This window comes from Chenopodium album, chromosome 25 (genome assembly GCF_948465745.1).
Source record: "Chenopodium album chromosome 25, dcCheAlbu1.1, whole genome shotgun sequence".
NCBI classification, from domain to species: Eukaryota; Viridiplantae; Streptophyta; class Magnoliopsida; order Caryophyllales; family Amaranthaceae; genus Chenopodium; species Chenopodium album.
In genome coordinates, this window is record NC_137858.1 from 30,382,888 (window position 1) to 30,404,306 (window position 21,419).

The following is a 21,419-nucleotide window of genomic DNA, read 5'->3' on the forward strand; positions in this document are numbered from 1 at the left end:
GCGCATCAAGGGCCAACAACTGTCCCCACGGACCAACACGAGTCCTTCCGACACGTTTTGTCCTCACTCATGTGAACCCTGAGAAAACTTTCGACGAGGTCACCCATCCCAAGACTACTCCCAGTCAAGCACGCTTAATTGAGAAATGACTTATCATATGAGCTCCTTAAAAAGAAAATGTATCTTGTTGATATGAATAGTATATCAAATCCTTTTAAAGCAATCATGAGGGGTATCACATGAATACTAATTAAGAGTTGCGTGCGATTTGAGGCGGTCATCATATTTACTCATAGTTTAGTTTAGTGATAATTAATGTTATCAATATGTAACATGGAATTCCTCAAGATCAACTTTCTCTCGCCTGCTCGTGGACGTAGCCCACACTATTGGTGAACCACGTAAGTTTGTGTGTTATTTATTTGTTTTGCATTTGTTAATTTGTTCTTTGTCACATCCGTTATAACACTAACCTCAGCCTTTTTCTCTACATTTGTTGAAGGGTGTAACTTAGTGATTCAATCGTGGTTGCCTTAATTAGAAGTTGTTTTTGGAAACAAAATTCTCCTCGGTTGGTAATGGTATTTCAGGTTTGTCCAATGTCTAATCTCCTAATGTACTTGAGCTCCGCCTTGCATGAGTGTTCGAGAGGTACACCCGCAAGAAAAAGAAGGTAAGCCACCCCGGGAGGTTGACCCGAGAACACCCCTCCGACGCTCAAGTCAGTGAATGCACTTTCTAGAGAGAGAAAGTAGTGAGAGAAATTAAAGAGAGAATGAGAGATTAGAAAAGTTACTCATCCTTAATCATTGGCTGCTATTTATAGTTGTACTTTCTGGTGTCAAAGTTGTACTTTGTTGGACAGATTAGGAGGGAATTTGTACTTTATGATGATTAATGTATAATTAAGGATGATGGGTTAGATTATGAAGGAGTAGTTGTGTCATTAGATCTATATTGGGCTTCAAACATGGACCAAGCCCAAATAGGACAACCCCTATTGCCTTCATAAACACCTTTAATCGTAGTTGCCTTTATCACTTTCATGTGACGATCCATTAGTGGTTTACACAAATATGTCTTGGCGACTTACTACTTTGTCTTTTATCGTGTTCCTAATTATCGTACTACGAAGAAGTAAGTTTACTCGCAAAGAATGTTCCTAGTGATTAGGTTGTGCTAATTCCTTTTAACTTCCCAATATTATTACTGACTTAATGAAGCAATAATCCACTTTTCAGCTAATTCTGCATTCAGAAGTGTCTTACACTTGTTTGGTCTGTTTATTGATGAAGATAAGCTCACACCAACTCTATTCATTTAGCAATGCTGCTAATGGATGATATATAATAATGCTAACTTGAGTTTAGCTTCATCAGAACTGAGAATTTGCTGTTTTATTCTTTAGTTGTTTAAAGTCTGTGATTTCGGTATTGATACTGATAGAGTATAAAACATATTCATAAGCCTCAACCATCAGCTTAACCATTTGGTTGTATTGGTCCTTTAACAGATACGATAAGCTGAGATTAAGGATTTTCTTTGATAATTAAGAAAATTGAGACATAAAACACCAGTTCATCTTCATCAGTTTCCAATCACCTGCATTGCGCCACTAATTACACAACAAAGGCACGCATGCCGGGAGGCTTACAACCTGTCTATTACAAAGCCACCTTCTCTCGGGGCACAACCTAAAATGCTGTCATCTATATGAAAGATTTAAGTTCAACCATGATTGGAATATTGTTATACATTTTTTGCTACTGTTCTTTTTTTTCTTTTTTCGCAACAGATTGTACCAGAAGAGTGCAAAGACTCTTATTCTTGTGCTTCGAAAGGCTTGTATTTCTTAACAGAGCCAATAAGTCCCTGTAACGAACCAGCTGCAGCTATCAACGACACTATCAGGCACACAAGGCTAAGCGTTTTAAGAGCTATCCACTTTGTTGAGTACTTAGGAACCTTGGCTTGTGAGATGTGCATCTCAACAGGGAAGAACACGGTCAGTGGCCAAAATGATAATGCTCCTAGTAACCCAAGAAAATCGTTGAAGAATGGGAATAACATAGCTAGTATTGCTGTTACTATCACATAAGACGTTCTCCAAACAAGCCTAAACCAGTTGAAGTAGTAGATTCCGTTGCCAAATGGGATCTCAACCGGGTGATCCCTAGATATGAATTTGTTTTCTGGCCAATGCTTCTTCGACCAGGTCTCAACAAAGCTAAAGACAGGTTGGGTGAAAACCTACATACAAATATACAATACAATCAGCTTCTTAGTCATTATGTGAATATGAAATAAATTTATTAGCAGTATGCGATAATTTTTATCATTGATGAGGCTAGCAATGGATGATTTGGATGAAAAAATAGTACCTGGTAAGCACCAACTAGATGAACAGCAATGCACACGTTAGCAAAATCAACGAGCCAGAAAGGCTCGTAAAATCCAAATCCAGTGAGGAAATTCCCAGGAGCTTTGTTACCGAAAGCAGCATAACCAAAACAACCACAAAGGATATAGAAAAGGCTGGTGGTGGATACTCCAACCAAGGATGCTTTCTTCATTACTTTGTTTTCGGGAGGGGATGACTTAAGTGTGTCCTGTAAACATCGATCAAATCGAAGAACGTCATGGTGAGTTCATTACAGATACAATCAATGAGAGCTGATTAAGAAACTACAACGATTGCATTGTTGGGGGAAGCAGTAAACGCGCATCTTGAATTATAATAGCATTTCATTTTCTTTAACATAAGATTATAACTCAAAACAAAAGCAGAAAGGCAGGACACACCATTAGCTCAACTAAGCTTATATAATCAGAATTCATATACTTAATTAGACTTAAACAATGTATGAATTTATTATGATCATAGTTGGCAAAACTTCTAGTAAGACTAATTACATCATGTCTTCACTAATCACAAGGGCTTAATTTGCATTATTATTAAACTGTATCAAATTGATAATTTTTCATCATAGTTGCTATTCTTATTTAGGCTGCCATTTAAATTTGTTACTGATGATTCCCATCTTTAAATTTCGCTACCAAATTTCTTTTGTTTATCGATTAAATTTTTCATTTCTTTTTCTATGATACTTTCTATTATTTGTACGTGCACATGAGTGACATATCTAAGGGGTCTATAAAGACTATTTTACACCGTCTCTCAATCCGAATTTCGTTATCACATAACTAGATCAAATTACACGAGTCATAAACATGATTGTTGGTTCCGGCGGTTGGGAGTAAAAGATTTTATACATGGTTGAGATTTTTAGAGAATATAAATCGTTATATTTGACAAAAATGTTAGCGTAAAATAAAACATTTGTACAATATCTTCGAATTTTCCTAGGATATGAAAATGATACATTAAGAAACTTGAGAAGCAAAGAGCTAGAAAGAAAAATGCCCTCAAACACGACAAGTGATCTCCTTCACAAACCAAATGACCCTTTGGTTGATTTCTTGTGGGCCTAGCTTTGGTCCCTATCATTTTGCCCATACCTAACAAAGATGGTTCTCCGCTTCTCATTAAGTTGTTCCATGTGGTATTGTCCGCATAAATATATACTCGTATTCTCTCTGTCTCAATTTAATTTATCTAACCTAATTTTCTTTTATTTTTTTTTATTTGTTTTTCATTTGTTAGTTTATTTCTAAAATTGGAAGGGCTTAAAATTTTATATATTAACATTCTTTCTCCATTACTAAATATTAGATCTCACACTCTCACATTTATTAAAATTAATACTCTACTATGTTCTCCAATCATAAAACTATGTGTCGTGATATATATGTAAAGTAAATTGGGACAGAGGGAGTACACAAATGGGGTTAATATGTTGAAGTTGAACCTAAGAATAATATCACGGGTACCATTATTTAGCTATGAGACATCAACTTCGTTTTCTCTTATAGATGCTACAAATTTGGCTTAGTTTATTTAATGAAGGTAACATCATGCTATCGTGGTCATCATGTATTCATTTATTCACTCTAAAGGTATGTTAGTTCTCTCCACATGATATGTATGGTTTTAACGTCTCATGTCAATAAGATCTAATTTTTGTGTAGTCCCGAATCATTTTAGTTTGGTTGGCTTGGTATAAAACTTTTTTCTTTTGTGTGGTCTAAACTTCCAATTCATACCATTGATTTAACCAAATCAATTTAACCTACTAATTATCATAACCAACTTACTAGCCAAATGAACCCATTTCAACCCCCTACCCGACTAACTCGATTTAAATCGCGCGAACCATCAACCCACATTGAAAGTGTTATTTGAGTATGGTTTTTCTTGTGTAGCCTTTAATATTAATTCAAACATACATGTTCCTTAATACAAAAGAAAAGACATCTAATACTTAATAGGATTAATTTCTTATAAACAATATAATAAACTAATATAAGCTATATATAATTATGTACTTTGACTTGTACTTATCTTACTTAGCTAGTCTAATTATTCAAACAAAGTTAAGTAAGAAGTTTATCTTAAATGTAAAATATCTATAAAAGCATATTAAGAATTAACATTGTGCCAAAAGGTCATGTTCAACCCACTAGCTTTTGGAGGTATCCATACCCACATACCTTTTTGAAGTGACAAAGCATATGGACTAAACTAGATTTTCCGGGATATCAATTGGGGACCAAAATTCTACAATGAAAACAGAGTTTATTGTCTATTAATTTTCTCGATTTCTTTCTGAAAAAAGTCGAAAAGAAAAGCAATTTTTAATGGCTTAAGATCAAAATTCTATGGTCCAACATTAACGTATGATCCATGATGAAGCATCATTTTAAAAATAAAAATAAAATAGTGTGGCATCGACAAAAGAATTCTTTCAAATCTAATGAAAAAGTGTTATTTTGGGAAAAAAAGTAAAACTATTTCTATGTCAAAATTCATAAGTGTTTTTTTTGGGTTGAAACTAAAGGGAAAGACTAACACGTTCATGCATACATAAACCGCAAATTACTAATTATTTGACGAGAGAACGATATATTAATATTAATGATTAACTAATTTAATTGGTTAAAATTTTAAATATGATATTCAAGATATACGAGGAGTTCCCACCACCTTTAATGAGTGGACTAATCAAATTTTATTTACTTCATTTGTCCTTAAACACATGAAATAGTGTCAAATCAATTAAAGAGTAGTAAAACTTTTATTAGTCATGAATTACGGAATGTCGGCAAAAATTAGTTGAAGAAGAGTCTAGCTATAATAATTGAAAAACGAAACAATGTAAAATTAAAGTACACATTTGAAAAACCAAGGTCAATGTTGCTGAATTTAATGGCCTGGATGACGATCCACGGCACGTGGCTTATCTGTTTTGCAACCGCTCACATTATGCACTCGAAATTCAATTCCTTTTTAGTTTTTACTCGTAATTCACTAAGAGGAAATTACTTAAATAAGAAAAATTACATCTAACATTGTTATCCATATCCTAAGTGTACGGTATACCCATAAAGCATTTTGATTTCATTTTGATAATTACTACGTATATTTTATTTAAAACATCAAATAAAAAGCTAAAACTAACTTTGAATTAGTTATGTATATTGTGCACCAAATATTTCAAAGGTTATTAAGATGTGTTAAGACCATAAACACGTAAAAGAATAGGAATATAGGAAGGCTAGCATATTTACTTTATCTAGATAATTTAAAATTTTGATATCCAATAAAATTGGAGCGAGTGGATGAATTAGATTTTAAAAATGGGTCTAATTGAAATTATCAATCTAGAAATGTATAATAATCCAAATCAAACTTTGACTAGTAGTCGATGAATGATTAATCACTCTAACGAACCAAAATCAAAATTTCAACCTCAAATAATTTAATGTATTATTAGACACGATGTTTTTGACGACATGAATTCCGCGAATGATGACGGAGAAAACAGACTATTTGTTGACATGAAGGAAAGAAGACGCATCTTTTTTGTTTTGTTGACATAATAAATTAGCAAGATAGGATTCTCCTTATCTCAATTATTTTAGGAAAACAAATTTAGAAAAATAAAATAATGCTCGAATTCCAATCAAAATAAATCCTGAAGATCAAATAATAAATTCAGTAATTATGTAAGTTTTGATATGTGAAAATTTAGTGCATAAAACATAGACCAAATGTGTAAACCAAAGAGGATGGTTAACGTATGATTTTACTAGACTATTTAACTATGACTAAATACTAATCTTATATGCACTTTTATTAGTTGTATATACTCTTCTTCAACGCAAGTTTATGTATGTTTCTTAAATTGATTCGCTCAGTCAGGAGGATCCTTAATTTGATTTGTGTATCACCTTAATCTAGCGTGATGAGTTTCTCTATACAATTATACAATATCGATTTTATATCGTTATCTCTGCACAAGCACATGATGTACATACTAGGATGTAAAAAAAACATAGGATGAGTACTCTAGTTTATAATACGTTTTATATAATAAAAAATTTGACCTTGATATATAGTAGAAACTTTTTTTATTTATTTTTGTGTAAAATGTAAGGTCTATTCTCTTACGTTAAAATTCAGTTCAGTTCAGTTCAGTTTAGCTCAGCTCAGTTCAGTTTAGTTCAGCTCCTAATTTCCTTCTCTTATAAAATATTCATTTCAGTTCAGTTCAGTACAGTTGCTCAGTTCAGTTCAGTTCCGTTCAGCTGAGTTCAGTCAATGAGAACAGGCCGTAAACTAATTTAATTATTTAGTAATGTATGAGCGTAGGAAGAGTGATTAGTGATAAAACGAAAAAAGATGAAAAAGAAGCAAAGACAAAAGTCGTGTCACAAGCGTAACGGTGGAGAAGACTCAGAAGAGGATCGGATTTAATTCGAGTACGCATCCCTAGTTAGGTGCGTCACATGCAACCATTTGGCACACCATCTCAATTATCAACCTCCTCCCTCCATCTCCATGCATCTTATGACCCCAGAAATTATTATTCTTATTTTTATGGACCCTAATTTAAGCATAACAATCCAAATTCTTGTACCAAAATATCAACTACTTTGGATTGTGTCCTTAAATAATTAGTTGGTACATAATAAGTATTCTTTTTTATATACTATATAAATAAATATACGTGCAAGATAAATTTTGTAGATAAATTATTATGTTACGGATAAAATTATGCCAGTCGATGTAGACCATGCAATCGCATTAGTTTAGGTAAGTGAATGGACTAATCTTAGTATCTTATCGTCACCACCAAGTAAGCTTGATTATTAGTGTATGCGGGGCCGGGACAAGTCAACTATATATTCAATTTTCGCTAATTTAGATTGTAGATATATGCCATATTTTGACATATACCTAGCATACCTACTTATGTAAGAGATGCTTTGCACAATGCACATACAATTTCTTCCTAGTCATATTGAAAAATAACAAGCAACAAAACATAAGTAGTATCAATAGAGAAAGTTGGAGGATTAAACTTGCCTGAATTTCGATGAGGACATTAGAATAAGCATAGGCAAAGGCAATATTTCCAATAGCTTGAAAACACCTCCACACTTTATCTGCGGCCGTCACATCCACTCCTACCGTTACTCCCGTTAATGATGTCCTCCCTAATCCTCCACCTTCACAATCAATATTTTAAACCCCCGTTACAATTAACAACAATAGCAAACACGAATCGTAAATAATAATGCAATATATATAATTAGTATAATTTGAAATTACGTGACATGTTACGATGGAGTAATATACGTTGTCCAAATTTTATAGTAATAATCATATAATGTGTAAAATTTAATAGTAATAATCATATAATGTGTAACGGGTGACGTAATATATATTGTAAGAATTTGATAACAATCATACGGTTTTTTATTTTTATTTATTTATTTTTTTATTGTTTTTTTTTTTTTGGAATAAAATCATGTGATACATGACATGTAACATCGAGTTTACATGGTAATACTTATTTGCACAAACTTCTTAATAATAATAATAATAATAATAATAATAATAATAATAATAATTTTTTTTGGGATCTCTTGGAATCGGGAGGGAAGCTCTAACACTCTCATAATAATAATAATAATAATCTTAGAAAAGGAGGATGTTGCATTGCTGCAACGGGTTCAAAAATTTATATTTATTAGGATAGGATTTGCTATAGCTAGAGGAGTGGGAGGGCCTTATTGTATCTCGGCTACCCACTTACTTTTTATAAATTGTATGACTTTGTCTGTTTTTGAGATTTAATAATAATAATAATAATAATAAATAGAATATTTTGATGCACATGATAATAGAGAATATCAAAAGAGAGAAGATGATATGGAAAGGTGGTCCAAGGAATATAGATGAACGTACCAGCAACTTTGGCAATGGAAAGAGCGAGGCCAATAGAAGAGTAGGCAAAAGACATAATAGCTGCCACCATAGAAAGCCAAGAAAGCTCGTGAAAGTTGGGGATTTGGCTGAGCAGTATTTGGATACACCCGAATATTATCATAAACGGAGTGTTTGATGTGCTACACTTCACATGGTGCCCGTACTTGTGGAAACAATTTGACCTTTTCACCGCTCTGTTACATTTCCAATATTCATATTAATTACTGAGTTGTACAAGTAAATACTACCTTCGTTATATATTATATGCAACTTTCGAAATTTTTATATCTCATAAAAATACTCTAAAGTTGCACATAATATGCAGTAGAGGTAGTATATATGTATTTCATCTCTTTATTTTATTTGAAAATAGTTGCACCTTAAGTAAACTAATTAAAGTCTCATTTTATTTTTATTCTGTATCTATTATTATTTATTTATTTTTATTGAACGAACTTTATCATCACGAAATTTTATTTACTTTTGAATCCATCAGACTCTGATTTGTTAATAAAAAAATAAATTTTTGATCAATAAAGTTTCATTATCATATATATTATTTTACCGTATCACCTAATAACTAGTAAATATGTGTAGAACATCATAACGAAACTTTTATAACAGGGAAATGGAAGTACTTTGTAGTAATTATTGTTTTGAATTCAAACTCAAATAATTTACCCATCGTAGCTTAAGGACCATTAATATATAGGTAGATGGCATATAGGGAGTTATTTTAATTAAGACATTGTTTGGCAAGAAAAGGAAATTATAAAGAACTAGTTCATACTCAACTACTACTAATAAGCCAAAAATTGATAAATGCAAGTTACTTAAACAACATTGATCATAAACTTGGAAATTAATTACTAAAGGGGAATCTTTGACTTACACCATGCTTATTGAGGCAGTAATGGTATATCCAATTGAGACGCCTACCAAATTCACGTATTGAGCTAGGCCACATAGTTGGACTTTCCTGCCACCTAAAAAATATAACATAAGTAACAACGTACAACAAACCGTCAAATTTATTATGTGAAAATCCCAATGCTATATTTTCTCAGGTTTAATTCAATTCACTTCAATTCTCTCCTTAAAAATCAATTTACATTGTCAAAAGTCAAAATGGATATGGATATGCAATCCTACTTAAAAAGTCAAAATGGTTATGGAGCTACAAACCTACTCAAAATGGACACGTAAAATATTATGTATGTCTCGCAATAAAAGTGTAAATTTCAATCTTCAACGGTTACAACATCGTATCATTGAGTCTTTAGGTACATTCCAATAACAATGGAATTAACGGTAATAAGATACATTTTTAACCAATTATGTCGTATTTATAATTATATTTAGACTTGTAGTTGGTAATGAACCACGCTGGACTATAGTTGCATATAAGAATAAATATGGTGATTTTAATGCAATTAAGTGCAACGGTTACAAAAGAAACATACATCCACACATTTCATGATAAGAATGTGCTCAATTTTACCGGCATCATATCCAACAATCAAAGTTGGAGTAGCTTACTTCTGTACGTATCTAGTATAAACTAATTTATCACACATTGTTTTGACTTTTTATAACATAAGTTTTTACAGAATACAAATTAAAATGTCAAATAATTATGTTAGATAATAGATACTTAGATATTACTCCCTCTGACCCCAAATGATAGTCACTTTTGAAGAAAAATCACGGGAATTAAGGAGAATTAATCACACTATCTACAACCATAAAATTTTGGACCAAATGGCCCACTCATTTTCCCCTCCACCTAAATTTCAGGAAAAGGAGATAATTCTAGTTGTAATTATAATGTGCAATTAAGATAAGAAGAGGTAACTTATTTACCTAAATTTGCCCGGACAACTTCCATGTAAGTATAGTTTCTCTTGCCGGTAACAGGGTCCGGTGAACGGTACGCGTCGGCGAGCATCGTCGAGGTCATATATGTAATAAATGAAAATGATATTAGTACCGCCGGTCCAATCGCCCATCCTAGCTGTGCTATTGCCCATGCCAGCGACAACACCCCTGACCCTATCACTGCCGTTATTATGTGCGCACTCGCCGATATCATTGTCCCTTCATTTTTAAAACAATCAATCAATCAAAGCATTAATCTCATAAGAATAAACAGTACTAATTAATAAAATAAGTACTACCTCCATTACATATTATTTACAACGATTAGAGAGGAAAAATGTCTAATTGTTGCAAATAACATGTAACGGATGCAGTATAATTAAAAAAATTACTATATTACCGTGGTAAATCTAATGTGGTACAGAAAATCCCGATTATTACCTCTCCTTTACAAAACTCACAAAATCCTACGATTAAAAGAGATTCCATTCCTTAGGCTAAAAAAAAAAAAAAAAAACTCTCTTATTTTATTTTGAAATCATGTTCATAATCATAAATAAAAGTGTTTTTTAACTTCTATTGTATTGACATTCACTTTTAATTAATCAAATTGTAATTCACTCTTAATCAGCCAAATTTCATAATCTGGATTTTTAATTGACCTTCAGTTCTTCGAAAAATGTGAGTAAAAGACAATTAATACTTATACTTATACACAGAAAAATTACACAATCGTTACACTTCTAGTGGTGAACAACAATTCAAGTAGAAAAATCACTCTTTAAACAAACTAACGATCTAATGGAGAACCTCTGTTTTTAGGGGGTTGTGAACTAGGTTGCATGGAAACGGATACGAGAACCGAATACAGCAAAATCAAAATTTAAATAAACGGGTACAGCAAAAAATAATTAGATTGGGGTGGAGGAGGGAGTGGTTATGGTGGTTTACCGGTTCGTTTGGCACGGCCATCGTCGTCGAGGTTCTTATCAAAATCAGGAACATTTCCGACATGGCCGCCTTGCTCTATGTACAAATTGTTGCTGTCGTTGTGAGTAACCATGGTTTTCTCTTCCTGATTGAGTCAGGGTGGTTATTGATTTTTAATAACTAAGCCCCAGTGAGGGGAAACTCAGACTTTTTATTCTTTTGTTGATAGTCTGGTGTTTAGAAATGAGACATGAGTTGGAACCAAGGACTATTATTTATAATACTTTGCTTGTGCTATATATACAAATATAAATGTTACTCTGTCTGTTTCGAAATAATTCAAATACTGTTGTAATATTTTCTTTCAAAAAAAAAAAAAAAAAAAAAAAAAAACTTTCTTCATTATAGAATAATTGTCAAATTTTCACAAATGGTAAGAAATCATCAATATTAAATCATACTTTGACTGTATTATATCACAATCAGTCAATCACCATCTTAAGGGTCTGTTCACATTTACTTAATTTCAGTTCAGTTCAGTTCAGCTCCAATCAGTTCAGTTCAGTTCCAATCAGTTCAGTTCAGTTCAGCTCTTAATTTCCCTCTCACATAAAATATTCATTTCAGCTCAATTCAGTTCAGTTCAGTTCCAATCAGTTCAGTTCAGTTCAGTTCAGCTCCAATCAGTTCAGTTCAGTTCAGTTCAGCTCAATTCAGTAAATATGAACAGGCCCTAAGTCTCAACAAAATTTTATTAATGTTATAAATTTCTCATAATTACATTATGTATTCCTTTCTTTTAATAGTAAATTAACGGCTATATAATTTATTCAATTTTTACAAGATTAAAAAATAAATACATTAACTAAATAAACAAAAACAAAAAAGTAACATCCAAAGTAACCGGACCACACATTATCTATACAACTAGTTGAACATAATTATTAAATTAAATCTCGTCAAAAAAAATTGATTAAATTAAATAAGTACAAATTAGTGATACGGGGCATTGTTCAGGTGACTTACTAATTGTTTCTTAAATTGCGTGTTTCACTAATGTATCAATTATTTTGACACGAATTAAATGGTATTACAGGGTTAAGAAAAAGAAAAATTGTTTTAAAATTTTGGGTATCCAAAAAGTAAGGGAAAAAAGAGAATCCTAATTAATAGCGGTGGGAATCTAAAATCAAAATTAAGGGAGTGTGGAGGATGCGTGAGTAGAATGATATTCACATTGACTCACTTCTTATGTTACTTATGTATATGAGGCTATGAGCCATGAGGAGGGATCATTAATGAGTATGCTGTTATTTGGTACGGAGTAATATATTTGACATTTGGCGTATTCGATATTTATCTACGTAGTATAAGGAATGTTTGGTATTTTAGAAGGTATTTTAACGACATTTTGAAAATACCGTATGCATATTAGTATTTTAGCGATATTAGGAATTTCCCTCGTAAAAAGGGCTTCCTAATATTCAATTTTTCTTACCTTTAAAAAAAAATTGAATTTTAAGCAACATATTTTATTATTTTCGAGTCTCTTTTTTTTTTTTTTTTTTTTTTTTTTTTTTTTTTTTTTACATTTAAGTTGCATGTTGGATTGACAATCCAATTTATTTGAAATTGCTTAGTTTCTTGATGATAATCTTCATTTATTTGCAGCCTTTAAATTTCTCAATAAATTTGTTTATGTCCAATTGAAAATGACCAAATTGCATTAATGTTATCAAGTGTTCCAGCTTCATCTTATATATCAATTGAAAATTTTATCCTTATAATTAATGTAACGATTATGTTGCAGACAAAGGGATCAAATTCTATTAAATTTGCTCTTTTTATCATTTACAGTATATTAATTTATGTTAGAAGTATCCCAAAAAAAATTTATGTTAGAAGTATGTCATTCATGTGGGCCCAATAATTTGTTTGCATTTGATGCTAACATAATGTGTATGACTCATCCATAAACTTACTTATTTCCCTTATTCTCCTAATCTAATTTCATATCATATCACTAATAAATAAAGCCGATCTCACTAATAAATAAAGTCGATCTCGCAACCACACCACGAGACATCGATAATTGGCATTCCAATGTTTCGCCAAGTGTCGTGCCATATAGGCGACAAATAGTTATTATTGTAAGTTTGTAACACATATGATGCTAAGTAAGCGTATTTTGAATAGATTTTTTAAGATAAAATTATGTATACAGTTTTATTATTGATATACTAATAATTATTCATATATACAGATTAATCATAACTTTTAATAAACATCCTAAGACTCAATTTTATTTCCATCATAAAATTCGTTGGTTTTATTTCCATCATAAAATTCATTTCAAAAGTTACTTTGAAATGAAATCCATTTATAATATATTTAATTTAGTTTAAAACGTAATAGAGAATCAGTAAAAAAAAATAAGTTTTAATTCGTTAAAAAATTTTGATTTCGTAAAAATACTTTCAATTCAGTAAATAATTTAAGATTTATAAAAGTAATTTTAAGTCAATAATATCATAGATTATTTCTATTTACAAACAAAACTACAAAAGTACACTATTATATCCCTACCTTATAAAAAGTAGAAAGTTACTCTTATGAATAGTGTAATGCCAAGTATACCCTTTAAAATGTGTATTTACATATATACCCTCATTAATGTATACAAGTTTTTTTAATGAATAGTGTTTGGACAATTATACCCTCTAAAATATTTAATTATGTACTTATTTTCTCTCATGCTTTAATGTTAGTTGTCTTGGACATTTATATACTCATAAAAACATAGTTGTTTAAATATATTTTTTGTCATTAAATCTGTCAACAACTAAATTTATGATTTTAAGACCAAGCCGAAAGAGTCTCTAGAGTTGACTAGCTATGTGCGCGCATCGCGCGCGTTAGCTACCCTAGTAAATATATAAGCAATATGATATCGTATATAAATATCTTGCATTATCAAAAGGAATTTTATTAAACAATATGGGTATCACTCAGGCACAAAACTATCATATCACTAATAAATAAAGTCAGTTTCGCGGCCAGGATACGAGACAACGACACTTGAAATTCCATTTTTCGCCAAGTGTCACGCCACGTGTACGACAAATAGGTATTATTGTGACACATATGATGCTAACTAAGCGAAATTATGATAGATTTTTAAAGATAAAAATTTTATACAGAGTTTTATTATTGTTATACTTCTAATATTTCATATATACAAAATTAATCCTAACTCTTAATAAATATCTTATAATGATCGGTACTATTTCCATCACAAAATTCATTTTAAGAAGTTCTTTAAAATAAAATCCATTTATAACATAATTAATTTATTTACAAAAATATTAAAGAATAAGTTAAAATAAGTTTAAACCAGGAAAAATTATTTCAGTTTTGGTAATAGTACTTTCAGTTTAGTAAAAATAATTCAATTCAATAAAATACATTTAAGTTCATCATATCAAAATATCCTACATTATCAAAAGGGATTATATTTTCCAAAAATAAAAAAGGGATTAGATGATCGTATTTAACATTCAATCCAAAAAGTTTATCCTAAACTTTTACCAACCATCTGGGGGGCATCGCCTGGGCACAAAACTAGTTATATATATAAAGGGGAGTTTTTTCCCGAATTTTTAGAGAGCCATGTAGGATTATTAAATTTAGTTATAGCCTATCAAATAAAGGGTTTGTGAATCTTTTAGAATAAAATAATTCAAATGCCAATGCAAATAGCAAAATTGGAAATGAGATTTATAGAGTATATTAGTTAAATATAATATTATAATTTGTGATTAGGATTTTTATCTGAATGTATAACGAATAAGAGAAAATTCACAAGTCATTTTAAAATAAAAATATTAAATGAAATACTACGTACAACGAACAAAATAGCAAGTTTTATTACATAAATATAAAGAATAACTGTTTTAAAAAAAATATAAATAAATCATCGCACAAGCTTCATCGAGTTCTTATATACATAGGGTTTTTTTTATTTTTTATTTTTTTATTTGTTAATTAAATAAGCAATAATACTTTAGGGCATGTTCACATTTACTGAACTTAACTGATTAGAGCTGAACTGAATAGAGCTGAAATGAATATTTTATGAGAGAAGGAAAATTAAGAGCTGAACTGAACTGATTGGAGCAGAAATGAACTGTTTGGAGCTGAACTGAACTGAATTGAAATTAAGTTGAAGTGAACAAGCCCTTAGTCATTAAAAATGTGTAAGAATTATCCTTGTGTACACCATGCATCCGAATGTATATAACATTATTATTGATTTTAAACATAAAGCAATTCCATTCAATCATAATTATAACATTTTTTGAATTATTATTACTTGTAATTGATTTCATACCATGTTAATTTCTTATGTCTCCTTTTTAGGGCGTGTTCTATTCATCTTATTTTTACTTATCTAATTTTTTTTGAATTTAACTGAACTTAACTGAACTTTGAACTTATCTCAATTTATTTTAGTTGTAATTTGAACTAGGGTAACCCTTATCTTATCAGAACTTATCAATCAATAACTATATACTAAAAGACACACCAACAATGACACGTCATCTCCTGGTGTGTCCTTAGTTTTTTTTTTTTTGAATAAATTTCGATTAAGAAAATAAATGTTATACAAAAAAAAATTCCTAATCTTATACGATATAATTATTTAAATTTAAAAGATTTAACATATGTTTAACACAAATATTTATAGTTATTAAAATAACCCCCTAATCTTATACGGTATAATTACTTAAAATAAAAAGATTTGACATATATGATATATTTCATACAAATATTTATAGTATTAAAAAAATCGTTCTTAACATAATAATTTACATACATTCTACTATTCATTTTTTTCCTAATAAAACATCTACATTTATGGATTAAAATCCATTATTTTACTACAAGAAGGTATTTATATAACAAACCAATGCTTATAGAAAATTAACAACACATATTGCTATTATCTCTTCGATAATCTATATACACAATAATTATAATTAGTCAATAATCAATAATCTATTAATTTATACATTTACTAAAATCAAGGTACTTAATTTAAAAAATGACACATATCACTATTTCATTTTAAAATCTCACTTTTTCCATTATGTTATTAGAATAATTTGTTTAACATCACATCCTTAATACAAAAGTTGGCCCCTTTCACTTCACCTTATTTTTGCTGAACTGAAATTATATTTACTGAAATAAAATTATATTTGTTGAACTTATATTTTTTTTTTACTGAGCTTAAATTAGTTTTACTGAACTGAAATTATTTTTACTGATTTTCTATTATTATAATTCTTCTTTAAGAAAATTGAATTTTACTGAACTGAAGTTATTTTTATTGAATAGAAATTATTTTTACAGAAATAAATTAATTTTACTGAACTGGACTTATTTTTACTGAACTATAATTATTTTTACTTAATATTATTTTTTTTAAGGTGAGTTGAACAGGGCCTTAGAATATAATATTAAGAAAATCTAATGTAGATCTATTTTATTTTACTGTATTAATCTTCCTATTAATTAACACATTTTTTCTTACACGAACTAATGGAATTTATTTTCCATTTTAATTATTAAATATTATTATTTTTGATTTATAATACATCATCTTATATCTTATGAACTCCGTATGTTTTATCAAAATTTGGCAACAATATCTCTATTTAATTTTTTATTTATAAAAAACTAATTACAATGATAAATTAATAAAAATTAATAAAAATTCACCTAACCTAGTTTTTCCTGAACTGAAGAAATTTAACTTAAGTGAATTTATCTGTACTTGTTAAACCTGAATAAGTGAAAGTGAATAAACATGCCCTTGATATAATGTTAAAATTAAGGGAGTTTTTAAAAAACAAAATGATTATTTTAGGAGAAATTGTCAATGGCGGCTCTATATATGTTAGTGCTGCACTAAAACGATAGATCTCCGATCCCTTTTTTCTATTATTATACGAAATTTTCTTAATTAAGATTTAGTCTCCCAAATAACCTTAGCTTGTTTCATAATTCTTTATTAGTTAAAATTAATTATGGTTAGATTTATTTGATTTGACAAAAAAAACCTAAAGTAAAAAAAAAAAATCCCACTTACCCAGCCACCACACTCTGCCACTTCTTTACTAATCACTACACTGTACCATGGTTAATTAAAACTAAATAATTTTATGAAAATAAGGTTATTTGTGGTAATAAATTCTTAATTAAGGTCATTTTGTATCCCTACCTTATAAAAAGTGGGAGAATACTCTTATGAATAGTGCATGGACATTTATATCCCTAAAAATGTTCTTTTACATATTTATCCTCATTGAATTCAAAAGCCTTAAAATTGTCTCTTAAATCACCAAAATTGATTAATTATTTATGTTTATTTCAATATTTAATACATTTGTTTAAAGTTTAGACTCTCCATTTTTTACACTCTCCATTTTTTTATATGATGAGTTGCTTTATTTATTTAATTCGTCTCATCAATAAGTACTTAAAAATTACTATGTAAAATTGCAAATAAATATAATAAAATATATACCATGCAAATATGCATAAGGCATAAAGACCACGTCACCAATATTAATTCTCCTTAAATGGCTAGCCATCTGCGCGCATCGCGCTCGTAAGAATCCCTAGTAATAGAAAAAAGTAGAGATATCATTTAATTAAGTGTAGCACAAAAAATAGGGCTACCATGAAAGCTCCCTAATTTTTCTATAATTTTTTTTTTAAATTTTAATCCATAACATGACAGCACATGGTACTATGGATCTCGCGTAACAGATTTTTGGATGAAACCCATTAAGTGGTGATAAAATCAATTTTTTTAAACAGTTTCGTAGTGTAAACTTTTTTTTTTTTTTTGGTTTTTGTTTTTGTAGTGTTAAAAACAATTTATTTATTTTTTTTCTTGTGTGTGTTAAAAATCATAATTTCCTAATTACCAAATTAAAAGCTAAATAAACTTATAAACGTAGGTTGAAATATATGAAACTAAAACCCAAGGTAAATATATATTTTTTTTTTTTGAAAGAAACCCAAGGTAAATATTATTTATCCACTATGTAATAAAAACAAATCCATGAATTAATTAACAAGCTAGGAAGATTAATCACATTAATAAAATTGAAACTCTCTCTGAATATTCTTACTTCACAATTGACAATAAAGCTATCGCATTTATTTCCTAATTGCCTATAGAGGAAATATTTAAAACTTCCAACTCTTCAAAGGGGAACCTTCCATCAGGGTCATTTGAGGCCAGGCCCCTAGTAAATTAATTATTGTAGTTATTAGTTAATGAACTTAAATAACCTTATTTTACATAGAAACATTGAGCCATAGTGATTAGTTTTGAGTGAGAGATAAAAGATTCAAATCCCAACCCCTCTTATATTTTCATCAGCTAAGATATGCTACATTGACTCTTGCATGCAAAATTGATGAATCAAGGCAGTTCTATTAGTTTTACATTTTTAATCAAATTAACTTGGAAACTAAAACCAAACAATAAGACTAAACAATAAACCCCCAATTTAAACTATAATTATTCATTTATTCTAGCAAGTATTCATAAAGACTACATAGTTTCATTAAACACTAATGAAAATCGCTCATGATAACAACAATGAAATCATTCTTGATAAAAACAATGAAAATTGATCATCATAAAAATAACCGTCAAATTTCTGTTAAAAAGACAATCAAATTAGCAAAAAAGAAAAACTTGATAGTATTCCAATTAAAGTCCAGTATAAAATTCCATACATTAATAACAAGATAATGAAAACAAATTAAGACCGAGAAATAACCAAATATACCTCAATCGATTTATAGAAATTGAAAAATACAAATTTGAATTGATGAGTACTTAAATAAACCTAAGTTTAGTGAAAAATAAAAAAGGTTCCCTCTAGGTTTTCCTTGGAAGGGTTTAATCTAGGGTTCCTAGGTTTTCCTTTTGTGAGGGTGGTTTCTCAATTTTGATTGAGTTTTCTAGCCATGGCTTCTAGTAATTCTCAAACATCAGACGAATCTGATGAACGACAATCAACAGTTATTCAAATACTTATGAATAATAGTAGTAATATAATTTCTCCTTTGTGTAAGGATGCGGAGGATGTTGCGATGGACTGGGTGGAAGAAGAGGCGGAAGAAGAAGAAGCGAGGGTCACACTCGGCCTAGTAGGATGATTTGGACCAGGAGAAAATGAGTACTATGAAAAATATATGGCAACCGAGGCATGGATTTGATATTAGCAATGTAGGGAAAAACTTATTTGTTTTCCAATTATACCATTGGAAGGATAAGCAGAGAATTGTTGAAGGGCAGCCTTAGCATTTTGATAAACATGCTCTTTTCCTTGGCCACATGGTGGACAATGAGAAGCCATCAGACATGGAACTTCACAAATTCCCTATGTGGGTAAGGGTTCACAACTTACCGTTTAAAGGGCGTTTGAATCACGCTAATGTTGAAGCAATTGGGAATAAAGTTGGTGAGTATGTTAAAATGGATAACTCAAGCACCATCGGAATTGGTAAGTCCATCGCTTAGGATCTTAATTGATCTTCTAAAACCATTGATTTAGAAGGTGAATACTAAAATGCGAGGCGGGAATGAGGAATTTTTTGAAGTTAAATACGAGAGACCCCCAATTTTCTGCTACTACTGTGGAATGATGGGACATGGGCTCAAAGATTGTGATGATTTTAGAGATGAAGATGAGGCACAAACCGATATGGCGAATGGATTAAAGCTTCACCCTAGAAGCAAAGCATATCAGAAGGTGCAATAACGAATCCGGCCAAGTATTGAAAGTGCGCCAGGGAATTATTCACAACCAAACCAAAGAATAAGATGAGTGTAAGTAATGTGGAAAAGAACTCTGTAGAAGAGGTTGTGGCAAAGATAGGTGGGTGGGATTTACAAGAAAAAGATAAAGAATCAGGGGAAGGGGATATTGAGTGTGGAGGGATAGAAAGTGAGCATGTTCCAAAAAAAAGGGGAAAATAATAAAGGAAGGGAGAGGAAAACAATTAGTGAGGGAGATAGGAGCTTAGGTGAGGGGGGAAAAATTTTGAGGGGGGGGGGGGAGACAGGGGAGGGTATAAGTGAAAAGAATCATAAAAAAGGAAGGAGATTTTAAAAATATTATGAGGCAGAAGGAGATAAAGGGGGACAATATAGTGTTGCTTGGGACCACTATAAAATCTATGGAAGCACCTTCTAATGGGGATGTTGTGATGGAAGATGTCCTGCAAATCGCAAAGAAACGTATTTTGATACCTCTGCTTTGATCTTGGTGAATGATCAAAACCAATTCCTTCCTCTTAATGTAGCGGACCCCACTCATGGCGCTCTCGGTGACAAATGAATGTCCTCACTTGGAACTACAGGGGGTCGGGGAGGCCCCGCGCAGTCAATGCTCTAAAACGTGTTGTTTTTACTGAAAACCCTGTTTTGATTTTCCTACAAGAAACTAAACTTGAAAGCAGTGAAATGGAGAAAATCAAATGTAAGATGAAATGTGTGGGTATGGTGGAAATAGATTGTGAAGGTGTAGGTAGGAAAAGACGTGGAGGGGTAGCTCTTCTATGGAGAAGTGGTTAGGAGGTGAGCTTGCAGTCTTATTCCATAAATCAAGTTGATGTGATGATCAAAAGCAATGACTCTAATGAATGGAGATTCACTGGCAGTTACGGTTTCTCGGAGGAGGAAAAAAATATAAGACTGGGATTCTTCTTGAAATTTTATGTGAGAAAAACTATACACCTTGGTTGCGTGGGAGTGATTTTAATCTCATGCTTTGGTCAACCGAGAAACAAGGTGGTGGTGATTTTAATGTTGGTGAGGCAGCTATCCTTAGACAAGCTGTTGATGTTTGTGGATGGGAGGACTTGGGATTTATTGGTCATAAATTCACATGGACTAATAATAGAGGAGGGTAGATAATCTTCACTGGACAGATTTTTTGTGAATCAAGTATGGAAGGAAATGTATCCGGGTTCCTATGTGACTCGCTTAAAGAAGAGAAAGTCGAATCACTTGCCTAGCTTAGCTAGAGAAAAAAAAGAGTTAACATGAATAGATTTGAAGAGATGTGTTTGAGAGAGGACTCGTGTGCGACTATTATGGAGCAAGCTTGGGAGGGGGTGGAGA

General features: G+C 30.8%; 1 protein-coding gene across 1 annotated transcript; it reads right to left on the minus strand.

Annotated features, from left to right (window-relative positions):
• Positions 1-1,524: 1,524 nt before the first annotated feature.
• LOC145614823 (amino acid permease 6-like) lies at positions 1,525-11,472 on the minus strand. The gene is made up of 7 exons (XM_081669885.1): positions 11,225-11,472; positions 10,259-10,492; positions 9,288-9,381; positions 8,375-8,589; positions 7,490-7,632; positions 2,382-2,609; positions 1,525-2,250 (listed from the first exon to the last, which is right to left on the minus strand). The coding sequence occupies exons 1-7, from the start codon at positions 11,334-11,336 to the stop codon at positions 1,822-1,824; spliced, it is 1,455 nt and encodes a 484-aa protein (XP_081526011.1). The 5' UTR covers positions 11,337-11,472; the 3' UTR covers positions 1,525-1,821.
• Positions 11,473-21,419: the final 9,947 nt, after the last annotated feature.

Excerpts from the sequence above, each read along its gene's own strand:
- LOC145614823 (XM_081669885.1), bottom strand. The coding sequence starts at position 11,336 with ATGGTTACTCACAACGACAGCAACAATTTGTACATAGAGCAAGGCGGC. Across the intron at positions 9,382-10,258 it reads AGTTGTCCGGGCAAATTTAG|GTGGCAGGAAAGTCCAACTA; the intron begins GTAAATAAGTTA and ends TATATTTTTTAG. Across the intron at positions 7,633-8,374 it reads TTCCATTGCCAAAGTTGCTG|GTGGAGGATTAGGGAGGACA; the intron begins GTACGTTCATCT and ends TTGATTGTGAAG.